A 27,233-nucleotide genomic window follows, 5' to 3' on the forward strand; every position below is an offset into this window, starting at 1 on the left:
AATTGCACAGATAAACTGTGTTCTCTGGATTGCTTTTTAAGCAAATAATGAGGATTAAGATAAAAAAAAAAATATTCCTGGCCCCTTATACCTCGGCCTATTCCTACAAATATCTGTAAAAGCACCAGCAGACAGAACTGGAATGGACCCTCTTGCTATGTGCACTGCAGTCTGCTATATACCCTGCCTGGCTGCCTAGCACTGATATCTCTGCAGCTGGATTAGTCCTCAGAAGGACTGTTAGTTGAGATGGATATGTGTCTCTAATATAGTCTAGTATACCTACACTAACCAGAAACAAGCAAATCTCTCCCTAGCTCAACAGCAGCTCTCCTTACACTGTCTGATTCCGGAGTGACTGTGACGAGCATGGCGGCGCCAGGTCTGATATAGACCTGATGACGCTGTGCGGCCAGCCAATCACTGTAATGCCAAAACCAACATGGCTGTGGCATTACAGTGTGTGGCAGAAAATCCGTGCCTGTTGATTGGTGCTCTAAAGAGTGCCAATTGACTATGACTGAAAAGTTCTTAATGACCCTACAGAGATTAGCTATCCCTAAGAACCTGTGTAAAGCTTTACGATTAGTTGCTTATACCCAATCAAGGACGGACTGTACCTTACCGGGATCCATCTGAGCACAAACACAAGGCCTATATGGGGGAAGAACTTCACCCTCAGTCTCGGAAAATATATCCTTAGATATTGCCCTCTCCTGTGGTTCTTAGACTACCTTGGCTTGCGTTACACAACTCTGTGGTAGACTGGCAGAATCGAGAGGTGATTAAATGGAGTGAGTATTGCCATGAACACTGCTTGGGCAACTGGCTTGCCAGGGTGGGGACTCAATCTCTGCTTATATACCTGTCTGACTTTGGGGAAGTGTTTTCCGAACAAGAGTGTCAAGAACTTCCTCCTCCACATCATTCTTATTATTGTGCCATTAATTTTATTCCTGGGGCCAAGCTGCCAAAGAGCAGGTTATACATTATCTCTGGTCCAGAAAGGCAGGCCATGAAGGACTATATCACTGAAAGTCTTGCAAAAGGTCATATTAGACCTTCTTCATCTCCTGCTGCTGCATGGTTTTCCTTTGTCAAGAAAAAAGACATGGGGTTACACCCTTGCCTAGACTTTCGCGAACTCCATCGGATCACGGTCTGGGATCCATATTCTCTCCCTCTCATCCCGGACCTCTTTAATCAGATTGTGAGAGCCAAATGTTTTTCTAAACAGGATCTCGGGGGGTTTATAATCTAATTTGCATTAAGGAGAGGGATGAGTGGAAGACAGACTTCAATACACCTGAGGGACACAATGAAAATCTTGTGATGCCATTTGCGTTGACAATTGCTTCCACCGTCTTTCAGCACTTTGTTAAAGAAGTTGTGCACTACTTTAGGTTAATCCCCCAATATATCCCCCCTGGCGCCCCTAAGACTTTTTGTAAATACCTTCCCTTGCAGATAATGCCTGTGAGTGGCGCTATCGGTGGCCGCTCACAGGCATCACGTGACCCCGCGCTGATGTCACGACAAGTGAGGCATGACTCAGCGCTGGAGTCCCCACGGTGGCTGCTGGGTTGTGGGCGGGGTTACCCCCACGTCACACTCAGCATCCACGGCGCGCTTTCCCAATGAATGGGGAGAGGCAGTGCACTCGGTGGATGCTGGGTGTGACACGGGGGGGAAACCACGCCCACAGGCTGGCATCCACCTGGAACCAGGAAGAAAAAGACCCCAGCACTTGTCATGACATCAGCGGATGTCAGAGCCGGCTGCAGCCGGGGTCACATGATGCCTGTTAGCAGTCAGTGATAGCGCCGCTCACAGGCATTATCTGCAACGGAAGGTATTTACAAAAAGGCTTAGAAGCCCCGGGGAGGATACATTGGGGGGTAATCTAAAGTAGTGTACAACCCCTTTAAATGCCGCAAAAACGCTACAAAAACGCTACGTGGGCACATGGCCTTATGAGTGAACATCATGATTTGGTCTTGGCTAGACACCCCGGTAGTAAAGCCATTGCAGATCTCCTTACCTGGCGTTTTTGGTGATCTGGGGTGCATCAGGATGTGCGGGAGTATGTAGCTGCCTGTAGTGTGTGTGCACATTCTTAGACCCTTCATAATCGTCCATCTGGGTCTCTCCAACCATTGAAGATTCCCAGGAGACCTTGGACTTATTTATCTGTAGATTTCATTACTAATTTACCTGTATCTGCAGGTAATACAGTTATTTTGGTGGTAGTGGACAGGTTCAGCAAGATGTCTCATTTCATTCCGCTATCCGCCTTACCCAATGCCAAGACCTTGGCGCAAATTTTCATCAAACAAATTTTGAACTTACATGGTATTCTTACCGGTATTGTTTCTGACCGGAGGGTGCAATTTATTTCCAAATTTTGGAAAGCGTTTTGCGCTCGGTTGGGGATCCATCTGTCATTTTCCTCAGCTTTTCATCCACAGTATAATGGGCAAACTGAACTCGTTAACCATAATCTTGAGACTTATCTTAGGTATTTTGTGTCTGAGAATCAGGAGGATTGAGTTACTTACCTCTCGCTGAATTTGCGGTGCATAACCGTTGTCATGAGTCTACTGGTAAGTCCCCATTCTTCGGTGCCTACAGGTTTCATCCTCAATTCAGCTCTTTTAATAGGAATCGTTTCTCAGGAATATCTAAAGAGGAATGGTTTTCATCATCTATTACATAGATGATGCAAGGGTTTCTTCTAATTTGAAGACGATGGGGTCCAAATATAAGAGTGTGGCTGATCAGAGACGCTTGGTGGGGCTGGACTTGTGTGTTGGTGATTTGGTGTGGTTGTCCTCGAGGAACATTAAGTTAAAGGTCCCTTCTTGGAAACTGGGTCCCAGTTTCATTGGTCCTTATAAGATTGTGGCCATCGTCAATCCTGTAGCATTCCGCCTTGCTTTGCCACCTACCTTTAGGATTCATAATGTGTTTCACCGGTGTTTGCTCAAAATATGTGTTACGTCCCCTGAACAATCACCACCACCTCTATCTTAGATCATTGCTGATGGGAATTTGGAGTTTCAGATAGCAAAGATCGTGGATTCTCGCTTGGTCCGTCAGTCTCTTCAGTATCTGGTACACTGGAAGGGTTATGGTCCTAAAGAGAGGATGTGGATACCATCATCTGATGTTCGTGCGGTCAGGTTGATCCGGTCCTTTCTCATGGCAAACCCTGTAAACCCGGCCCTGAGGTTCCAGCGGTCCCTCTTAGAAGGGGGGGTACTGTCACGGGTTTACCGTGACAGAGAGGGGTCAGAAGACCGGAGCTTCTGATTTTACATACTCCTGCACTGGTCAGAAACACTTCTCATTCATATTAAACTGTGCAGGTTTCTGTTAGCAGTGGAGGGGTTAAACTGTTCAGCTTGGAGTCTCTAAAGATTCCCAGATTGGATGATCTCAGCTTTTCAGTATTGGCCACTCCCCTCTCCTATATATACTCCCCTCTGGCAATCTGGATTGCCAGTATTAAGTCTTGTACTGCCTGGTGAGGAATGGAGAAGTCGGTTGTTGGTATAGGCATTTGAAGTGTTTATCTGTGACTATTACTAGGTGCTTCAGCTGTGTGAAAATCCTCATCCTCTCCTATTTAGTTTCCCTTCCTTTTCACCCCGGTGTTCCTCTCTGTCTGAGAGTGCATATTTGTATGAGTGGTATTTTCATTTATCCCTGTACATCCTTCCTTGTTTGTCTGGTTTGTGTATATACATGCACTATTCCTCCCCACTTCCCTTGGTGGAGGAGGGGGACAGATATAGGGCTGATTCAAGAGTTCAGCAAGGTACGTGGCCCCAGCATCTCCACCATCAGAAGTAATCTGGGAAGCAGGGATAGCCAGGGCGCCCCTAGCATTAGGGGCCGGGAAAGACCCCATGTAATCTGAACACAGAATCATGACACAGGGCATATCCAACACAATTTTAGATGGCAAAGAAGAAAAAAACATGAATGAAATAGATTCTGTGTGTAACACACCCACTTTCATGGACACATTCGCAACCTTTGAAGTAACAGGAGTCTTAGTAAAGGGAGAACTATCAATTGCGGCTACTTGAAGAGGATGACCAAGAGTTGCAACTGTATACCCATACTCAGCAGCAAAATCACTGTCAATGAGATCTAAGGCAGAACCTGAGTCAAAAAATGCAGAGGTAACAAAGACTCCAGATTTGGTAGCCAAAGACACTTGTAAAAAACAACCAGTAGTATGCATTTGAGATAATGTCAAACCTTTAGAATCAGTGATCTTACATATTAGTGACTCTTTTCTTTCCTTCTCCTTAGCTTTAAGAAATTCATTGTTGAATTTGAAACACTGAGCCATTACATGACCCATTCTACCGCAGTATAGACAGAAAAGAGCAGGTGTTTGAAGTATTACTCCCTCCTTGGAAGCTCTACAGGCCCCAATCTGCATTGGCTCTCCTGCCTCAGTAGGATGAGAGGGAGAAGTCACAAAAACACCCTCAAATGTTTTCTTATCCCTAAGACGTCTATCCAAACACAGTGCCAGTGACATGGTCTCATCTAGGGACAACAGGGAGGGACTATAAGCAATCATATCTCATATCTGGCTAGAAAGACCCGGGAAAAATTGACTGCGCCCAAACACCAAACAAAAAAAGTGTGTCTACTGTTGCTTGGCAAAAAAGAGAAGCCGATCACAGAACAGAAACTCAAGGGATTGAATCCAGGAGCATGACAAGGATATAAAGATTAAAGTTTTGAAAATTGCACATTTTTCTAAATGTTCTCAAAAATTCTGATATTTTCACAAATAAACGCAAAACATGTCAGCCTAAATTCACCACTAACATAAAGTACATTTTGTCCCATAAAAATAGTCTCAGAATCACTGGGATATATTGAAGCGTTCCAGGTCATTAAGGTTAAAATTAGCTCTATTAAAATGGAATTTCTGACATTTTGATTTCTTTGCTTTAAGGCGTTTACCATACAGGTTAAATAATTTTGGTGATACCAAATGTGTTTATTTATTTTTGATTTCTGTCTTTTTTTTATAGACAAAAGGTGAGCGATTCAAGCTTTTATCATTTTTTTTTTTAGATTTTTCAAAACTTTTTTTAGTTTCCCTAAGGGACTTGAACCTGTGACAAAATGATGACCTTTGTATGAAGCCCAGCCACACTAGGTCCTTGGCTGCCATGGCAATTCATAGGCTCCCAGTGATCGCATTGAGGGGCGATGGGTGAATCAGCACACAACCTTGATCACCGAGCGCAATTCACACATTGTGGTTGTGGTGGGTATTTTTTCCACAATTGTGGTAAAATGACAATGTTTTTGCTGCAATTTCTGAAAATCATGGCAAATTGTGAACTTTTTTTCTGCAACAAAATAATGCATCATTTTGCAGTGATTTTCAAAAATGTTGTTTTTACCGCAATTGTGGCAAAGAAATGCACCACGGATGCAACATGTGAATGCAGTCTAAATGCCACTACCAATGATTGACAGCAACATTAATGGGGTTAACCCCTTCATGACCTTGTCGGGTAGGTACTTTCTGACCTTGGACGTATGGATACATCATATTTTTAATGCGGCACTGCAACCACAGTCGCGGTGATCGCATTAAGGTGCCTACTGAATCTTGCAGCAGGGCAACTATGATTGCAGCCAATCACAGCGTTTTCAATGAAATTGCCTGAAACACTGATGTCCAGCCTATGATCTGTGCTGTAAGAGCACCAATCATAGGTTGGAGCCTAGCAACCACGGCGTCACCATGGCCAGTCCTGATTAGTGCGATCAGACGATCATTCTAGCTGCAGACGTGTATAGGGCGGTTACTGTGTTATTCTTTCACACTGTGCTGGGCCTCTTGGTGCCACAGACTTTTTCAAGTCATAACTTCTGCTGCTGCTGATGAAGAAGAAAGAAGACGTTCTGATACTTTCCTGATCCGTTCCTGATCCCTGATCTTTCCTAATCCATCCTAACCCCCCTCTCTCCATTTTCCCCCTCTCACCACCCTTCCTTCTTCCGCCGAGTGCTGATCAGTATTTGATCGCTCATTTTTTTGGAGTTTTCTTTCTTTTTCGTGCATCCTGCAGCTGCTGAGTGCTGATCAGTGATGCAAATCACTGATCCACACTCGTGCTTGCTGTTTTCCAGGACTTTTTTTTGTCCCTGTCTATTTTTCCTCCCCCCCATTTGGCACCACCTCTGTGCATGCATCCTGCAGCCACCAAGTGCTGATTAGCAACACAAATCACTGATCCGCACTCGTGCTCACTGTTATCGAGGACTTTTTTTTGTCCCTGTCTATTTTTTCTCACCCCTCTTCTTTGCACCACTGTGTGTGTGCGTCCTTCAGCTGCCGAGCTGCTGATCAGACAGGCATCACTGATAAGCGTCCGTACTCGCTTTTGACAAGGAATTTTTTTTTCCTATTTTTTATCCCCTTTTTGCACCACATCCGTGCATGCATCCTACAGCCGTCGAACACTGATCTCTGATACACATCAGTGATCGGCCTTCGGTTGTTTGGGCTTTTTTTGTGAAAAAAGAAACCAAAGAAATAATTTAGATTAGTTGATAGGACTAGACTAGGGACAGTAAAAATATACCGTACTAATCGGCATCTACTACAGTATTTTATACTTAATTGAGTCAGGGTTAATGTTAGATAGTAAAGAGTAAAAAAAATATATATATTAATTTACATTAGTTGATAGGGCTAGATTAGGGACAGTAAAAATATACTGTAGTAATCAGTGTCTACTATAGTATTTTTTACTGAATTCAATTAGGGTTAGTGTCAGATAGTGCGGAAAATAGAATCACATCCGTGCGTGCGTCCTACAGCCGTCGAGCGCTGATCACTGATGCACATCAGTGATCGGCCTCCCATTGTTGCTTTTTTTTAATGGCAATGAAAAAATAATTAAAAAAATTTTGATTACTTGATAGGGCTAGATTAGAGGCAGTAAAATATACCATAGTAATCAGCAGTTTTTTGCACAAAATCGCCCTTCATCATTTTCTAACAGGACCCCTGTAGACGCAGTAGAGATGATGACGTTTTGGAGTCTGGTGATAATGCACAATGTCCTCCCCGAGATGACCTCAACTTTGATCGACTTTTCAAAGTTCGACTGGTCATTGATCACTTCAGCAACAAGTTTGCTGAGATGTTTGTTCCCCAAAGAAACATCTGTGTGGATGAGTCCATTATACATTTAAAGGTGAGGCTCAAATTCCAGCAATACCTGCCCAGTAAGAGGGCCAGGTACGGAATTAAGCTCTACAAACTGTGTGAGAGGAAATCAGGGTACACTTACAAATGTAGTGTTTATGAAGAGAAGGGCACCCGGGTTCAACCCCGTGAATGCCCCCTGTCCTGGGAGTGGGAAAATTGTGCGGAATTTGGTGTACCCACTGCTCGATCAAGATTATCACCTCTATGTAGATAACTTTTATACCAGCATCCCACTCTTCAAGTCCCTCTCTGCGCGAGCTACCGCAGCCTGCCATACTGACCACAAAAATCAGAAAGGCCTCCCTAAGACACTAATTGGGCAGCTGCTCAGAAAGGGTGAGAGCAGAGCCCAAAGTCTGCATTCCAAAACGTCACTCCTTCCCTTCTGAGCCCTGATGCACGCACAAACAGTAGTTTTCCTCCACATATGGGGTATGAGTGTACAACAGACTTTGGGGACCACTTTCTCCTGTTACCTTTGTGAAAATAAAAAAAATTGGGACTAAATAACATTTTTGTGGGAAAAAATATATATTTTTTTAATTTCACGACTCAATGTTATAATTTTCTGCATAGCAACTGGGGGTTCGAGGTGCTCATCCCACATCTAGATAAATTCCTTGGTAGGTCTATTTTACAAAATAGGGTCACTTGTGGGGGATTTCACTGTTTAGGCACATCAGGGGCTCTTCAAACAAGACATGGCATCCGATTTCCAATTTTTTCACAAATAAATGCAAGTCATATCGAAGAAATTTTACAACTATCATGAAGTACAATATGTCACGAAAAAATATTCTCAGAATCAGTGGGCTGTGTTGAAGCATTCCAGAGTTATTTCCTCATAACGTGATACTGGTCAGAATTGTAAAACTTGGCCTGGTCATGAAGGTGAAAACAGGCTTGAGGGGTAAAGGGGTTAAAGAACAGCAATTTGAGCTAGCTCTGGTATCTGTTATAATAATGTACAACACATGCCATGTATGGTGTAGTTTCTGTTACTGAAACTGCTCCTCACTCCTGCACCTGACATGTACAGTATACGTAAGATGGATGTCGGGTAGCGATTTATACATGGCTATCAAAGTGAGCAGAAATGCATATTCCAGATGAGGCTCCACTGATTTTTTGTAAAGCTTAGATATTGATGACCCATTCTTATGCTGATACATTAATATAGGATCGGTGTTGGTCTGCCATTTAGCACCCTCACTGATCTGCTGCTATCAGTCTAGAACTGCCACTACAGAGTCTATGGAGCCATGCTGTTCTGGATTTGCACAGTTTACATCCGACTGATGCCAAAGCTGTTAAAAGCAGATCAGTAGTAGTGCCAGGAGGTAAACCTTCATCGTTCAGACATTGATGGGGATACGAGGTCAGCCATTTTAAATTACTGGAAAATGTATTTTAAGGGATGTCATCAATATCTAAATACTGGAAACCCTTTTTAAGCTCTATTTCTGGAAGGAAGCAGTCATTGATTTCTAATCTGATACAACACCTTTATCATTCGCTTGATGTTCAATTTGAACTCTTGCCCATAAATAGATTTCAGGTTCAAATGTGCTTCTTAGCTTTCATTTTGTGTTGTTCATTGTTGTATAATTTTCCATTTTATGACAATGTAGAATATCTCCTGTGATGCAGCAGCAAAAAAGGAAAATACAATTCTGGGATGTATTAACAGAAGCATACAGTCTAGATCACGTGAAGTCATTATCGGACTTTACTCCTCTTTGGTCAGACCTCATCTGGAATACTGCGTCCAGTTTTGGGCACCACATTTTAAAAAAGACAAACTTGAGCAAGTTCAGAGAAGAGCGACCAGAATGGTGACCGGTCTGCAAACCATGTCCTATGAGGAACGGTTACAGGATTTGGGAATGTTTAGCTTGCAAAAAAGAAGACTGAGAGGAGACTTAATAGCTCTCTACAAATATTTCAAGGGTTGTCACATTGTAGAAGGATCATCTTTATTCTCATTTGCACAAGGAAAGACTAGAAGCAATGGAATGAAACTGAATGGGAGGAGACACAGATTAGATATTAGAAAAAACTTTTTGACAGTGAGGGTGATCAATGAGTGGAACAAGCTGCCACGAGAGGTGGCGAGTTCTACTTCAATGGATGTCTTCAAACAGAGGCTGGACAGACATCTGTGTGAGATGATTTAGTGAATCCTGCTTTGAGCAGGGGGTTGGACCAGATGACCCAGAAGGTCCCCTCCAACTTTACCATTCTATGATTCTATGATTCTATGATCTTAAATAAAAGACATACAGTAGTCATAATTAACATATTTTGTATGTAGTAAGATACAGTAAAATCATAATAATATTTTACTCAAAATATATCTCATTTCTTTTAGACTTATGCTGCAATGCTATATTTTTTAATAATGTGCCACATATGGATACCGACAACAGAAATGGACTTTATATCTTTTGTCACACTGAGGATTTTAGTGCGCTGAAGAAGAATATTCTGGATGGGAAAACTCTGTTACACAACATTGAGACTTGTCTACAGTCTATCCTTAATGTACCTTTCCCTGAAGTACATGGAGGCAAGGTAGTATTAATTGGTCTTAACAGAAAACATACTAAATGCTTCTTTCAAAAGCCAACATTGCACATTTTGCATATATTCATAGTTGTGTATAGTTATTTTTCATCTACATGGTTTAACATTTCATTATTTGTTCATTTTTAGGGGATGGATTGTGGAAATGTCAATAAATTGTTTTCAGCTATTACAATCCTGCATAATTTATTGGAGGAATCAAATTCTGTCCTCAGTTTGTGTTGGAGTGGAACTCAACCTACCAAACAAGTTAATGAAAAGCAAAATAAAGAGGTACATATTCCTCTTAATCCCCATAACATATTGAGAAGTTGTAACAATTTAGAAAACAATAGTGCTTTAGCGAAGTATTATCCAGCAGTCTGGTGACGAAGAAAAAGAAGTATGAGCCCAATCACCTAGAACAAAAACATTCATGGCTTGGCTAACAAACCTTAGGTACTATTGTGGGATGGTGGAGCACATTGAAGATGAGTCAAACGTTCTTGTCTGTATGCAGCATTGGGTTGTGTCAATCAGCGTGTTACCTAGTGTAGAGATTGTGAGCACAGGCAATTATTCTCTATATCTGAGTATACATTAATTGATTGAAAAATTATTTACAATTAAAGGGGTTTTCTCAATATTGTAAATTGTTAAAATTGCAAAGTGCTTGTAAATACAAGCAACATTGCAATTGACCTCTGTTCTGAAATAGCAAGGGATTTTTAATTCTATTTCTTATGGCGTCATTGCTATGGTTACCAGCCACCGCTGCAGTCTATCAGAGGTTCCAAAGAAATAAAATAAAAAACTGGGGAAAGATAAAGTGCTTTTGAATAAAGATAATAGTACAGACGTTTGATCAGTAGTTTTATTTTTTTATTCAAATGCACAGGGAAGCAGGTTTTTAACAATAGCCAAATTTCTTCCTCAGGCCAGTATACAAGTATATCTTCGTCAGGCCAGTATATAATTGATATAGCTAACAATCAAATATTTAATAGGCTAAAAAGATGATAAAAACAATTGGGATGTCATTGTCAGAGTAAAAGTTAATCTATGCAAATTAATTATGGAAAAGTAAATAACCAGTTCTTAAAAGTAGTTAATCCTATAATAAAATGAAACATAATGTTAATAAATATATACAAAAATTCATAATGAACAAATATCAATCTGATATCGAAATCTGATGTTTTAGCTAACATCTGGTCTACACAGATGGTTTTAATAAAAATACATTTATTTAGAATAAGAGTTAAAATAAAAAAGGGATAGATAAAGATAAGAGATACAAAGATATATAAGTAGACTCCTATGAATACAAGAGAAGAGCTGACCTGCTGCAAACGGTGCAGTATTTAAGTCAAAATTCTCTCTCACAGCCATGGAGTTCTGCACATGAACAAATCATATAAAAAATAAGCAATGCATATGCAAAATAAAAAACAATCAGTTTGTAGACCGTTAGCCTCAAAGTACATCAAATATCAAAAGACTGAGCGTCACTTCCAAAACAGATGACTGGTGTGTACAGGTGCTTACTAAGAATTGCCATCTCCATATATAACAAACAAATAAAGTAGCACTCTGTAGCGCTATAGTATGCAAACATGAAATACATGAAATTTGAATTGCATTACTGCTCTAGAAAATAGAAATAAAGGAGAATTCTTAGCGCATAAATTGGCCAATTCATGTGTACCCAGCAGCCACAGTAAGGCGCTTTACCTGGTGGTGGCCTTACCCTGGGGCAAGCTCATACACTTGCCTTGCATGGCTCATGTCCTCAACTTAGTGGTACAGCAATTCCTCTGCCACTATCCCGGCCTGGATACGCTGCTGCAGAAAGCACGGAAGCTGTGTGCTCACTTCCACCATTTGTACCCCTCAGGTTATCGACTTGCATCGATACAGAGGTCTTTCTCCATGCCAGTTAACCAGTTGATAGGTGATGTGTCGACATGGTGGAATTCCACTCTGCACATGTTGCAGTAACTGTGTCAGCAGCGATGAGCCCTGATGCAGTATCTCATGTCGTATAGCTTGGGCCAATGCAATACGGACGTGCTGCAAATAACGTTTGCGGAGTGGGTACAGATCAAGGACCTCTGCACCCTTCTGCACAGTTTTGAAATGGCTACTAAGATGGTTAGTGCTGAAGATGTCATCATCAGCATCACTATTCCGGTCATCTACATGTTGGATCAGACTTTGAATAGCCTGCGGAAGGAGGTGGAGGTCCCAGAGGAAGAGGAGGAAGCAGAGGAGGATGTGGAAGGGATAACAATGTGACAGTGGTCACACAGACTGGTGTCAAGGGTTGGTGGATTACAGCGATTGAGGGGGGCTGGTGATACTAGACAAACTGTTAGTGAAGGCGTAGGAGCCCAGGAACAAATGGAGGAGGAAGAGGTGATGGGCGAGCAACAGCCAGAAGATGAAGAGGATAATCACCCCCTCTCTGTTGTTCGTGGTTTGAGGGAGGGGACGGAGGAAACACGGATGTGACCCGGCCACCAACGCACCATGGGCTTGGAATGCATGGAAGAGCCCGATACATGAGCGCCTTCTTGCTGCACTATCTGCAACATGATCAACCTATAAATTACACTCTATTGTCCATATCTCATATGAATGGCACTCCAAAAATCATAAGAACTAACAACTTGCTTAGATTCAAAGTGCAAAAGAATGAGAGGTGAAGCAATCCATCAAATTAAAACCACAATATTTATTGATTTTATTTTTATTTTATCACACATACAGGGGGGTCAGAGTATCCTAATACTTTGATATTTGATATAAGTTAATATTTATGATATTGTTGGTATTTACTCCTTGTGCGTTTCTATGTCCCCTTTATGGTACTTTGCTTTTTTATTATGTTTTTAATTATTAAACTTCAATAAATATTGTGGTTTTAATTTGATGGATCCCTTCACCGCTCATTCTTTTGCACTCTGAGTCTGACCAAGTTGTTAGTTCTGTATCTATCCTTGTATAGTTAGGATTCAAAATAGTGCTGACTACTGGGTTGCCACTCTAGACTTCCAAGCCCAGGAACGTCAATTAGTCAATGCAAAAACATTAGCAGTAGCAGCAGTGTAAGTGGCAGAAGCAATTTCTGTGAGTCCTTTCACACATTTTTTAGACCAGCTCGTGCACCAGCACAACAAAGTACAATTCTGACACTTAGTGAACAGCTGGAGCGGATGATGCAGGAGTATCTCGAGCTCAATATCAATACCATCAGGGAGGGTTTAGACCCTTTTACATTTTGGTCTTCAAAAATGGAAAAGTGGCCTCAGCTCTCCTGTCACGCCTTGGAGGTTTTATCATGCCCAGCAGTCAGCGTTCTCTTAGAACGTGTCTTCAGCACTGCTGGTGATGTCCTGACGGAAAAGCGCAGCTGTCTGTCCCCTGAAAGTGTAGACTGCCTAACTTTCATCAATATGAACAAGTAATGATTCTCCAAGGACTTTTGCACTCCAATCTCAGACTGTGCAGACTAGGCGATGGTCTAGTTTTTAGTGTGCTGCATTGATCTCGTGTAATTGCAGTCTGTGATATCTTTGTCATGGCTTCTGTGCCTGCTGTTGCTGCTGCATATTTTAACAATAATTTTTCTTAATGTAGAGACTTCTGATTGGGTCTCTATGTGGTAGATTGGCTGTAGTGGTTGAGGTGTCGGTCCCCATTATACTGTTTCTATTCTGGCAAAATTGATACTTTGGTGGAGTCTGCCCCTAATTTTTGGAAATTTGAAGACTGCTGATTGGGTCTCCATCTGTTGGGTTAGCTGTAGTGGAAGAGGTGTCGGTCTCCATAATACTATTTCTACTCTAGTGAGATTGATGCCACTTTGGTGGTGTCTGCCCCAAATTTTTGGAAATTTGAAGACTCCTGATTGCATCTCCATCTGTTCACCAGGCTATCTCTGCATGTGTCACAGCTGTCTAACAGCCGTGACAGTTGCAGGCGCGGCGGCAATGATTGAAATGCAGAGCATGTCAAAATACTCGGTGAGCACCCGAGCGTGCTCGCCGAAAGGGTTAATGAGGCATACTCATTCATCACTATTGGTAAAGTGTTCTTTTCTTTAAAAGCTTCATTGCGCCATCTGTAAACAAACTGTTGCTTTGCATTGTCAAAAAGCTCTATTTTTGTTGCATCCGTCCACAGAATGTTTACCCAAAAGGATTGTGGTTTGTCAAAGTACTTTTTGGCAAAGATCAGTTATTCCTTTTTATGTCTTTTCTTCAGCAATGGTTTCTTCCTAGACCTTCACCCATTAAGCTCTGATGCTTGGTTTAGTGTGTGGCGTATGGTACTTGTTGAAACCATGACCCCAGACTGTTCCAGGTTGGCCTTCAGGTCTTTGGAAGACATCTCTTGTCAATTTTCCTCTTTCCCCCACGTTCAGGAAGGTTCTTGACGGTTCCATGTTTGCCAAACTTCCTAATAAAATTGCACACTGTTGAAACTGGGATACCAAGGTGTTTGGAGATGGCCTTATACCCTTTGGAACTCTTGTATTTGCTAATAGCAGTTCTGATGTCCTCAGACAGTTCCTTTGTCTTCCCCATTGTGACAAAGAAACAGGGCCTACCATGTGGCTTTTTAAAACATTGAAGCCATGATTCATTGGCTAATTCATATCACATGGGCAACAACAATTAATCACAGATTAATCTCTTTTGTGATTTACCACAGGTGAGTGAAAATGTGTTTTCATACTAAATTAATGTAAAGGCTGCTAATACTAGTGACACAGCAAGCTTTAGTTTTTTCTATTTCTCCCTCCCAGTCTCCTAGACTGTTAATGCGTATGCAGTATGTGCAAGGGCTGCCAAAAATTAGAAGGCACTCCAATACTCTTTTGAAAAGGCAAAGTGAAGGGCCTCAGAAAAATTTTAGTAAAATTTATTAAGGAGTGGGTCTCCTAGACTGTTAATGCTTATGCACTAAGTTCAAGGGCTGCCAAAAATTAGGAGCCACTCCAATACCCCTTTGAAGTGACGTAATGGAGGGCCTCAGTAAAAAAAAGTATTCACATTATTAAGGAGTGGGTCTCATAGACTGGTAATGCCGAAGCACTAAGTGCATGGGCTGAAAAATATTTACCCCTGGGGGGTATACATATATATTTTAAAGAATGTTAGCGGTAGGCCCCTAAAGATTCTTTATGCGAGCATCATAAATACCCTTAAAATAATTAATGGGGGGTTGCATGATGATCACTCTGTTGATATGGTGGTGGAGGATGAGAAGGAAAAGGAGGATGACATAAAAAAGATGAAATCCTGAAGCATATACTCATGTTTTGGTGTGGAGGGGTGCATGGGAATAGTCAAGAAAAAAAATGGAATGATTTTATGTTCTGCTGCTGTCATCCAGTGGTGTTGAGAAGTGTAGGCAATCCAGACCTTGTTCATTTTGATAAAAGTCAGCCTGTCAGCATTTTCAGTTGATAGGCAAATGTGCCTATAAGTTATAATACCTCTGGCAGCACTAAAAACCCGCGCTGACAAAACGCTAGAGGCAGAGCAGGCGAGGACTAGAGATGAGCGAATTTGTTCGGTGAATGATCACCAGTTTCAAATTGGCACATTTGGATTCGTGTTCGGTTTACTGAGCTTTTGCGCAAAAATCGGCAAAAGTCTGTCCTGAACACGAACATCCCTGGTTTCCCACGCTGCCATCCGGCGCCTGCTGTCACAGTGCACCCACTGCCCAAGCGCCGCTGATGGGAGAAGTAATCTCTCATCAGCGTGCTTGCGCGGTGAAAGTGAAAGTAAGGGGAAAAAAAGTGAAAATAAATATTTAAGTAAAAATAATAAACACATATACTCACCTATCACTTACCTGCACATTGATCCCAATGTTCTCGTCCCCTGTAAAAAAATAAAACATATACTCACCTTACACCTAATCCCCGAAGCCCATGTTCACCTGCAATAAAGGTAAAATAACAAACCAACCTCATCCCCACCTGTCCACCGCAGTCCATATACCAAGTGTCCCATGTCAATCTCAATGATAGCACGGCCACATCCGGAGATGTGACCGTGTTATCCGGTGATACACTGACAGGAGCGCTATGGCTCCCGCAGTGTATCGCGAGAAGCTGCCGGCTAGGGGTCACTGGAGTGCAAACAGCTGATCATCAGCTGAGAACTACGGTGATCTCACTTACGACATTAGTGCTGTGTGAGAATTTTCCCACGCAGCACTTAATGCCGTAAAGTGAGATCACTGGAGCTCTCAGCTGATGATCAGCTGTTTGAACTCAAGTGACCTCACCCTGCAGCACAGCCTATACACTGAAAGGGGTGACTACACTCCCGTCAGTGTATACAGTGCAGTCTTCTACAGCAGTGACATCAGTGATTGCTGATGTCCCTGCTGTTGAAGTCACCTGGATCACCGTGGGACAATGTGGATAATGTCGTGATGGCGGACAGGTGAGGGATACAGTAGTGTTTTTTTACAGGAGAACAAGGGCTTCAGGATCTGAGTGAGTAATAAAAAAAATTATTAAAACCATGTGGAATTTTATTTCACTAAAATACTTTATTCTGGCAGTGTCTTTATTGAAAAACATTGTAAACCTTTACTATGCGGTTAATAATGAGGGCATCTTGTAGACGCCCTCCATTACTAACCTGGGCTTCACGTCAGCCGCCAATACAAGGCTGACGTGAACCCCAGCCCTATTACCCCACTCGTCACCGCTACACGGCAGTAGGAAGAGTGAGGCTAAGAATTGGTGCTTGTTATGGATGCGCCATTTCTGGATCCCCGGAGGGCTGATGTTATTAGCCTCAGAGGGGGCCAGTATCCATGACCCCTCCCCTGGCTATTAAAATCAGCTCACAGCTGTCTGTTTAGCCTTTGCTGGTTAGATTTTATAGGGAAAATGTCAATTTTTTTCTGGGGTCCCACTGTAATTTAGCCAGTAAAGGCTAAGCAAACAGCTGTGAGCTGTTATTAATAGCCAGGGAACATCTTTTGCTAATGGCCCCCTTCCAGGCAACTAATATCAGTCCCCAGCGGTCAGCTTTCCCTCTGCTCGTTATGAAAATGCCGCAGGAGCCCACGCCATTTTTTTAATTTAATTTTTTACTTAATTTATAAGAAATCCCATGTTTTTTTTCACGCTGTGAAAATTCACCCGCAGCATGTCAATTTCTGTAGCAGAGACACAACTCTCCACTGCAGAATTTGACCAATTGAAATGTCATTATATGCGCTGGATCCGCATGTACTGACAAAACAAGTGCGGCATTAGAACACAGCGTTTTGGATGCTGCGAAAATACTCACCTTTGGTCCTACAGTAATCCAAGGGTTAGGGTATGTGAACATGATCCAGACAAGCAGCGCTTTAGACACAGTACACTTTATGCTCCGTCCAAAGCGCTGCATTCTATTGAACGCAGGTAAATTCACATGTGTTCATTGTTCTATGCGGATTCACCGCATTCAATAAATTGTACTGATCACATTTCTCTTGCGGAAACTAGCGACTATACTAGAGAAATTGACATAGTGCAGTCTGGAAAGACACGGCGCATGTCCGTGCCCACGGGTGATCCACAGCCACAGATAAACGCATAGTGGACATGGGATTTCTACAAATCCCATCCACTCTGCTGTAACATCTGGCGCTGCGGATTTGACGTTGCATAAGCACGCAGCGTCGAACCCTCAGCGGCTCCTGATCGTGTGCACTTACCCTTAAAGCGATGTCCCACGTTTCTTTTTACAAATATCTTTATTTAGCTCTAAAACCCATTCATTGCTGTACAAAAACGCATCCAAAAAACGCATGCAAAAATGCATCAAAAACTCTGCAGCAAAGTGAATGAGAAACGTGAATTTTCATGCACACGTTGAGTATTTTTGACTTGAAGATTTGGTGCAGAAAATAATCATCAGCATGTCAATTCTCTGTGCATTTTTGCCGCGTTTTTTGCCAGCATTTTTTCAGTGCATTCAATGGGTGAAAAACGCAAGCAAAATGCACCAAGAACCAAAATAGAAAATAATCTTCAGCATGTCAATTCTTTGTGCATTGAATGCACTGAAAAAACGCATCAAAGCATCAAAATTTCGCTAAGGGTATGTGCACATGGTCAGTATTGCAACACTTTGAACACAGCATACTTTATGCTGCGTCCAAAGCGCTGCACACAGGTGAATCTGCATATCTTCATTGAACCATGCGGATTCACCACATCCTACACATTACAGTGATATAATTTCTCTTGCGGATTTCTGTGGATGATCCGCAGGTGCACGAAGACGCATAGAGGGCATGAGATTTCTTGAAATCCCATCCACAATGCTGTAACATCTGGCCGCAGCGAATACTGATCGTGTGCACATACCCTAAAATGGTGGTAAAATTGCAGTAAAACAATGGCAAAAACACAGGCAATAACATGCATCGAATCGCTGTAAAATCGTGGCGAAACCGGGCCAGAAACGCAGGCAATAACATGCAGCAAATCATGGTAAAATCGCGGCAAAAACACAGGCAATAAAACGCATCAATATCGCGGTAAAACCGGGGCAAAAATGCAGGCAATAAAGCGCATCAAAATCACGGCAAAACCGCGGGCAATAAAATGCATCAAATCGGGGTAAAACAGCGGCAAAAACGCAGGCAATAACATGTATTAAAATCTCAGTAAAACCACAGCAAAAACGCAGGCAATAAAACGCATCAAAATCACGGCAAAACCGTGGGCAATAAAATGCATCAAATCGAGGGTAAAAACCGCTGCAAAAACGCAGGCAATAAAATGCATTTAATGCGTAGCATGTCAATTTTCAATGGTTCAATGAACACATGCGGATTTACCTGCGTTCAATAGAATGCAGAGCTTTGGACGCAGCATAAAGTATATTGCGTCCAAAGCACTGCTTGTTCGGATAGTGTCGTGTGCACATACTCTAACCCTTGGATTATCGTCGGACCTAAGGTGAGTATTTTCGCAGCGTCCTAAACGCTGGGTTCTAATGACAAACTTGTTTTGTCAGTACATGCGGATCAAGCGAATATAATGACATTTCAGTCGGTCAAATTCTGCAGCAGAGAGTTGCGTCTCCGCTACAGAAATTGACATGCTGCGGGTGAGTTTACGCAGCGTGAAAAAAACAAGCACAGTGGGCATGGGATTTCTTATAAATGAAATGAAATGAAGAATTAAATAAAAAAAAATGGCGTGGGCTCCCGCATCATTTTCATATCCAGAAGAGGGAATCTGACCACTGGGGGCTGATATTAGTAGCCGGGGAGGGGGCCATTAGCCAAAGATGTTCCCTGGCTATTATTAACAGCTCACACCTGTTTGCTTAGCCTTTACTGTCTAAATTACAGGGGGGCCCCAGAAAAAAATTGACAAAAAGTTGTTTCCCCCTATAAAATCTAACCAGCAAAGGCTAAACAGACAGCTGTGAGCTGATTTTAATAGCCAGGGAAGGTGTCATGGATACTGGCCCCCTCTGAGGCTAATAACATCAGCCCTCAGCAACAGAAACATCCATAAGATGAGCCAATTCTGGGGCTTAGCCTCACTCTTCCCAATGCGGTATAGCGGTGGCGAGTGGGGTAATGGGGTTGGGGTTCATGTCAGCCTTGTATTGGCGGCTGACATGAAGCCCAGGTTAGTAATGGAAGGCGTCTATAATTTGTCTATAATTTTTTTATTACTTACTCAGTCCCCGAAGCCCTCGTTCTCCTGTAAAAAAGCAAAAATAAAAAACAACCATATCCCTCACCTGTCTGCCATCACGACATAATCCAGATTGTCCCACAGCGATCCGACTCACTTCTACAACAGGGTCACAATCATTGATGTCACTGCTGTAGAATACAGCACTGTATACACTGACGGGAGTGTAATCACTCCTGTCAGTGTATAGGCTATGCTGCAGGGTGAGGTCACTTGAGTTCAAACAGCTGATCATCAGCTGAGAGCTCCAGTGATGTAACTTTACGGCATTAAGTGCGGCATGGGAAAATTCCCACACAGCACTAATGTCGTAAGTGAGATCACCGTAGCTCTCAGTTTATGATTAGCTGTTTGACCCCTAGCCGTCAGCTTCTCGCGATACACTGCGCAAGCCATAGCGCTAATGTCAGTGTATCGCCGGCTGCTGGATAGCATGGTCACATCTCCGGATGTGGCAGTGCTATCACTGAGATCGACATGGGACACTCGGTATATGGACTGCGGTGGACAGGTGAAGATGAGCTTGGTTTGTTATTTTACCTTTATTGCAAGTGAACATGGGCTTCGGGGATTAGGTGTAAGGTGAGTATATGGTGTTATTTTATTTTTTACAGGGGAGGAGAACATCAGGGTCAAGGTTCAGGTAATTGATAGGTGAGTATATGTGTTTATTATTTTTATTTAAATATTTATTTTCACTTTTTTATTTTTACTTTCACTTTCACCGCGCAAGCACGCTGATGAGAGATTGCTTCTCCCATCAGCAGCACTTGGGCAATGGATGCACTGTGACAGCAGGCGCCGGATGATGGGGGTAGTAGCCCCATCAACTGGTGCCTGTCACCCACGGTAAACTTTTTTCACAGCTGCGGGGATCACGCTGACAGCTGTCAGATGGTCCCCGCAGCGCTGTGAACGGCTGTAGCTATATCACCGCCGGTAACGGCCCAATTACTGCGGGTCACTGTCACATCTGCAGGAATCACGCTGACAGCTGAACCCACGCCTGGGAAGGCTCTGCACCCGTCAGGCTCTAAGTGGTCCGGCGCGGCCGGTGCCCACGGCAACCGTTATTTATGGACTTATTTAACCTGGCTGCGAACCGGAGGACTTTCTGTTTACCCGGAAGTTGCTGAATAAAAGCTGTTTATGTTGGACTTGCTTGGGTCACTGCCTCAGTTACTGCACGGTATGAACACCGCCGCCTTACAACTTGGTGGAGAATGCGGGCATTGAGACTGAGGCATACCCCACCAGCAGCTGCATAACCCCAATCCGGCCTGCCACCTTTCAGCCCCACCCCGTGGACAAAATGGAGGAGCTGATAAAGCAGCTGGTACCCAGGAAAAACGAAAATCCACTCTCCCCCCGGTAAAATTTATTACAGGCGCTGTACTTGACGAACGCGAGTCAGGGGTACCTGCCGTAGGGATGTCCAACCTAGGGACAGAGTGTGACCCCGATAGGTCTCCCCTAGAGGTGCTGGCAGGAGAGGTCGAGGAAACCCCATCGATCCCCGAGCTGGAAGTGTCCTGGGGCACGTTTGGGACAGCTCAGCTACAGGATCCCACCCTGACTCGGGCGCGGGAAAGGGTGTTAGAGGTAAATGGCGTAGCTCAAGAGCCCGATGCAGATTCTGTATTTCCACACATGGTAGTCAACGGTCAGTTGCTCTATAGGGTAGACAAAATCAGGGACGAGGTCGTGGAACAATTAGTGGTACCTCAGTCGTACAATCGGGTGGTTCTGGAGATGGCACACACACACCTGCTGGGTGGACACTTAGGGGTTAAAAAGACACAAGAACGTATCTTGCAGTGGTTCTTTTGGCCGGGTATTTACGCGGAGGTCCAAAGGTACTGCGAATCCTGCCCCGAATGTTAGCTGACCACACCCACCGCAAGCTTCCATAGCCCATTGGTACCTCTGCCAGTGATAGAGGTACCTTTTGAGCGGATTTCAATGGACTTGGTAGGGCCCATTGTAAAATCCACTCGTGGCCACCAACATATAGTTGTGGTCGTCGACTATGCTACCCGGTACCCGGAGGCTATACCGCTATGCCACAACTCGGCGAAACTGGTTGCACGGGAGCTGTTTGTCATGTTCTGTCACCTTGGGCTACCTAAAGAGATCCTGACGGATCAAGGGACCCCTTTTATGTCCAAGGTAGCGAGGGAACTGTGCAAACTGCTAAAAATAAAACAATTGCGCACCTCGGTGTACCACCCTCAGACCGACGGGCTAGTAGAACGGTTCAATAAAACCTTCAAGTCCATATTAAAAAAGGTGGTTTCTAAGGACGGAAGGGATTAGAACATGTTGCTACCCTATTTGATGTTTGCCGTCCGTGAGGTACCCCAGGCTTCCACAGGGTTCTGTCCCTTTGAGTTATTGTACGGCAGACACTCTAGGGGTCTGTTGGACGTAGCCAAAGAGACGTGGGAACAAGAGCCGACTCCACATAGGAGTATAATTGAACACGTGGCTAGTATGCAGGACCGGATCGCGGCAGTCATGCCCATCGTGAAGGAACATCTGTTAGATGCCCGGGCAGCACAGAGGCGTACATATAATAAAAGAGCCAGAGCCAGGTCTTTTAATAAGGGCAATCGGGTGTTAGTACTGGTACCCACAGCCGAGACTAAGCTCATGGCCAAGTGGCAAGGGCCATATGAGGTTCGAGAAAAGGTGGGGGCGGTAAATTACCGGGTGTATCAGCCCAGAAGGAGGAAACCGGAACAGCTTTATCATGTAAATCTGCTAAAACCTTGGAAAGATCGAGAGTGTTTAGTTATAGATGTCACTCCAGGCATGCCGCCAGAGAGTTCTCTACCTTCATCCAGGGATGCAGCCAGTGGTGAGGTCAGGATAAGTGATGCTCTCACTAAACAGCAGCGACGGGAGGCTCGCTCGCTTGTGCAGCAGAATACTGACGTGTTCTCAGAGCTACCGGGTAGGACTACGGTTCTCCAACATGACATTGTCACCGAACCTAGGCTAAGGGTACGAATGAGACCGTACCAGGTACCCAAAGCCCGGAGGCAAGCCATCACGGCTGAGGTAAAACAAATGCTCCAGTTAGACGTCATCGAGGAATCACGGAGTGAGTAGGCTAGCCCCATCGTACTGATTCCAAAATCAGATGGATCGTTACGCTTCTGTAACGATTTCCGGAAATTAAATGAAGTGCCAAAATTTGACCTATATCCAGTGCCCAGGGTGGATGAGCTGATTGAGAGACTGGGGCAGGCCCAGTACTTTACCACGCTCGATCTCACCAAGGGTTACTGGCAGGTACCTTTCACGGAATCGGTGAAGGAAAAGACCGCCTTCATAACTCCAGAAGGTCTATATCAATATGTGGTCTTACCTTTTGAGTTACATGGGGCCCCAGCTACATTCCAGAGGTTGATGGACATAGTGCTCAAGCCTCATCAGGAGTACGCGTACGCGTATCTAGATGATATTATCATCTTTAGCACTGACTGGCATACGCATCTATCCCAGGTACAAGCGGTGCTGGATTCTCTCAGAGCCACGGGGTTAACGGCAAACCCCAAAAAATTTGCGATAGGGCTAGAGGAAGCACTATATTTGGGGTATGTGATTGGCCGAGGAGTTATCAAGCCCCAAATCAATAACGTTGAGGCCATAAAAAACTGACCTAAACCGTCAAGTACAAAGCCGGTGAGAGCGTTCCTTGGCATCCTTGGGTATTACCGCCGGTTTATACCTAATTTTGCTGGGAGAACGGCGACCCTGACCAATCTCTTGAAAGGGAAAAAAATCGGTAATGGTTCAGTGGAACCCTCAGGTTGATGAAGCCTTTCAGTCCATGAAGTTAGCCCTGTGTGGACAGACGGTCCTCATCAGCCCCAACTTCAAGGAAACCTTCATTGTACAGACAGATGCCTCGGAGGTAGGCCTAGGGTCGGTATTGTCACAAAAAGTGGTGAAGAGCACCCGGTCATCTACTTGAGTAGAAAACTTATCCCGGCAGAGAGAAACTATAGCGTGGTAGAGAAAGAGTGTTTGTCTATTAAGTGGGCTTGATATCGCTAAGTTATTATTTAATCAGGCATCAGTTCTGCTTGATGATGGACCACTCACCCTTGGTATGAATGCGGAACGTCAAGGAGAGGAATGCGCGAGTCACCAGGTGGTTTCTGTCACTGCAAAATTTCAGTTTCTCTGTAGAACATCGCCCTGGGAAGTTGCAGGCAAACGCAGATGCCCTGTCCCGGGCACCCTGTATGGTGACAAATGTTCAACCCCACAAGTTTGAACGGGGAAGGGGGGGGGGTTGTGAGGCAGTGACGGGGATCATATACGAGGGACGGTATATATCCCCCAGAATGTGTACAGAGACCTATGCAGGAATGAAGGTGAGCATTGACCTGGTCAGGCTATCTGTCTAAGGCGGATTAGTAAAACCCGGCAGGGCCTTCATTTCTTGGAGGAGGCTACAGGAAGGCAGTGGGGCGGCCTCCTCCCTCCAACCTGGGTTTTCCAGTGGCTTTTGCCACAGGTCCTTTAAAAACCCTGCATTAAGGATTAGTGTGGTTCAGTGTTGGGACCTGCTAGGGGTGTAGCAGGAAAGCTCGGTGGGCCTGTGTGTAGGTGAACCCACGCCTGGGAAGCCTCTGCACCCGTCAGGCTCTAAGTGGCCCAGCGCGGCCGTTGTCCACGGCAACCGTTATTTAGGAACTTATGTAACCCGGCTGCGAACTGGAGAACTTTCTGTTTACCCGTAAGTTGCTGAATAAAAGCTGTGTAACATCCCTGGCGGTGTGCTTGCATAGTGCACCACCTCCCACTATGCAAGACCGCAATCTTACCCATCAGTCCAGCCTACAAACCTTGCTCCAGTTCATGCTGTGTGCATGTCTCTTGTCTGATTGCTTAGGGCGGCGGCCCGGTTACTTCCTGATTCTTATAGTTGCTGTGGGCACGCTCCTAATGTGTCCCCAGCCTATTGCTGTGAGTCACTGGATATTTAAACCCCCTCCACCCAGAAGGAGGTGCCTGAGCAACACCTTCACTCAGTTTGTCTTTGCAACTGAATTGCCAGGTCCTGTCCTGTATCTTCTCTATTTCCGCCACTCTGGGGGCTGCATACCCAGACCTGTTACCTGTGACTTCTTGTCTGTTTCTGCCACTCTGGGGGCTGCATACCCAGACCTGTTACCTCTGCCTTCTAGTCTGTTTCCGCCACTCTGGGGGCTGTATACCCAGGCCTGTTACCTGTGACTTCTAGTCTGTTTCCGCCACCCTGGGGGCTGTATACCCAGGCTCGTTCTTGTATCTCATTGCAGTATCAGTTCCTGTCTGAACTGTCTCCTAGCCTGTTACCTGTTTGTCTCTATGTCCATACCTTCCCTTTTCTTGCAGTGTCTGAACCTGCACCTACAGTAACTCCAACTCTTTGTCTCTGTACTTCTGCTTGTGAGTTTTGTGTCTACTCGCTACTTCATAGTAAGTACCTTGTGTGTATCTTGTTCTGCTTGTCCCTTTTCCCTTCCTCCGTATCTACCTCCTGTGTTCTAGCCATCTTCCTGTATTTTCCAGTTTGTTCCATGTGAACAGAGTCCTGTCCTCTCTGCCTGCACCTTCTGCCCTGTTCGGCTCTGCATGCTCACCGCGCCAGCGGTTTCCCTCTGCTCTGACTTGCCCACCGCTCTGGCGGCTTCTCTCTGCTCTGCCTTGCCCACCTCTCTGGTGGTTCCGCTCTGCTCTGCCTTGTCCACTGCACGTGCGGTTTCGCTCTGCTCTGCCTTGTCCACCATACCTGCAGTTTCGCTCTGCTCTGCCTTGTCCACCACATCTGCAGTTTCGCTCTGCTCTGCCTTGTCCACCGCACTTGCGGCTTCACTCTGCTCTGCCTTGTCCACCGCTCCGGTGGTTCCTCTCTGCTCTACATTGACCACCGCTCTGGCGGTTCCTCTCTGCTCTGCCTTGTCCACCGCTCCGGCGGTTCCGCTCTGGTCTGCCTTGCCCACTGCACCTGCGGTTTTCGCTTCACTCTGCTTGCTCACCGCACCGGTGGTTCCTCTCTGCTCTGCCTCGTTCTCCGCTCCGGCGGTTTCGCTTTACTATGCTTGTCTACTGCATCTGCGGCTCTGTTCCTGTGTCCCAGTCTGTACTGGACCCTATCCAGCCTGCGCTCCAACCTGCTAGTACCTCCCTGTCTGCACTCCAGCCGTGCTTGCCAGTATCTCCCTGTCTGCACTCCAGCAGTGCTTGCCAGTACCCACCTGTCTGCATACCAGCCGTGCTTGCCAGTGCCCACCTGTCTGTATACCAGCCGTGCTTGCCAGTGCCCCCGTCTCGTCTGCATACCAGCTGTGCTTGCCAGTACCCACCTGTCTGCATACCAGCCGTGCTTACCAGTATCCACCTGTCTGCATACCAGCCGTGCCTGCCAATACCCACCTGCCTGTATGCCTGTCTAACCTGCCTGTTCCTGCATTCCCCGGTATGGGTCAACAGCTGTGACCGGGGTCTGACTTGGAGTAGCACCTGGTCCCTCTGCTCGGTTCCTCTTTGGTTCACGGAGTCAACTGAGCCGCCGTGCAACCTTGGTTGGAACGGGTTGATACTTAGTTACGCCCCTCCTGGCACTCCTCGGTTCATGGTACAGTGGGATCACTAATCACGCTCACGCCAGTCAGTCCGGGCGCGAGCGTAACAGTTTGCTCAGGCCATGGTTCCTGTTGAGCCCCACGGCCTTTCGCTCTCAGAGACATTTTGAATCCTTGTCTGGTGAATACGGGCACCAAGAAATTTTTTTTTCTCAAGCTATGGCCCAGGCGATTTACGCACCAGCCCAAATGGATCTATCAGCACTCGTTCCTGCGGATCCACCTCGGTACTACGGGGATCCAAAACGAAGCCGTGCATTTGTGGAGCAATGCATGCTGAATTTCAAGTTCTATGCTCACTATTTTCCTACCGATCGGGTTAAAGTGGCATTTATGATGTCCTACCTAGCGGGTGATGCCTTGAAATGGATCACCCCCCTATGGGAAGCATGGGATCCTATCATCTTTGACCTGCAGGCCTTCCTGGTGGCGTTTCTAATGGTCTTCGATGACCCTAATCCTGAAGCCTCTGCTAAAGCTTCCCTTCCCAATATCCCGGAGCAGCCCCGATGGGTAATGTGTGTAGGTAGCCTACCAGTCCTCCAGCCCGAAGAGACTGCTGCCCATCGAGAATCCACACAGGATGACTATGAGCCACAGAATACTTCTCTTCCCAACTTCATGAGGCAGTCCAGACGTGCAAGGCGTAGAGGTAAACTGTCACGCCAGGTTCTGTCCTCCCAAAGACCTCATGTTCCCCAGCCTGTAGAGGCAGCTTTCCGCACAGAATCCTTGAAGGATGACTATGTTCGTCAGGCAAAGCAGAAGCCAGAACTCAGTCACAAAATCGGATTGCGGTCCCGCTGCGGTGGTTTGGGACCCCCTGACGGTCTTTGTCCAGCGAAGGTTGGAGAATCCCAAGACATTAGGCCTGTAGGAGAGGCTGCCCTTGGCGTTAGTGTTTCCTCTCCACAGATGACCATGACTGTCTCCGTGGCAAGTGAAGGCCTCGGATTAACCGGAAGTTTCGGGCTTAAAGCCTTGAAGAGTCGGTGTCTGATTCCCGTCCGAC

At 45.0% G+C, this 27,233-nt stretch overlaps 1 protein-coding gene across 5 annotated transcripts in view; it reads left to right on the top strand.

Moving 5' to 3' along the window:
- PDE4DIP (phosphodiesterase 4D interacting protein) overlaps positions 1-27,233 on the top strand; it is a 738,656-nt gene that overhangs the window by 651,919 nt on the left and 59,504 nt on the right. For all 5 annotated transcript variants that reach the window (XM_073644096.1, XM_073644094.1, XM_073644092.1 and 2 more), the window contains 2 exons: positions 9,636-9,838; positions 9,980-10,123. In XM_073644096.1, the coding sequence (XP_073500197.1) occupies positions 9,636-9,838; positions 9,980-10,123 (347 nt within the window). The remainder of the gene's footprint in view (positions 1-9,635; positions 9,839-9,979; positions 10,124-27,233) is intronic.

The sequence above is a fragment of the Phyllobates terribilis genome, unplaced genomic scaffold (assembly GCF_046119375.1).
Source record: "Phyllobates terribilis strain yellow unplaced genomic scaffold, ASM4611937v1 Scaffold_8__6_contigs__length_399053987, whole genome shotgun sequence".
Classification (NCBI taxonomy): Eukaryota; Metazoa; Chordata; class Amphibia; order Anura; family Dendrobatidae; genus Phyllobates; species Phyllobates terribilis.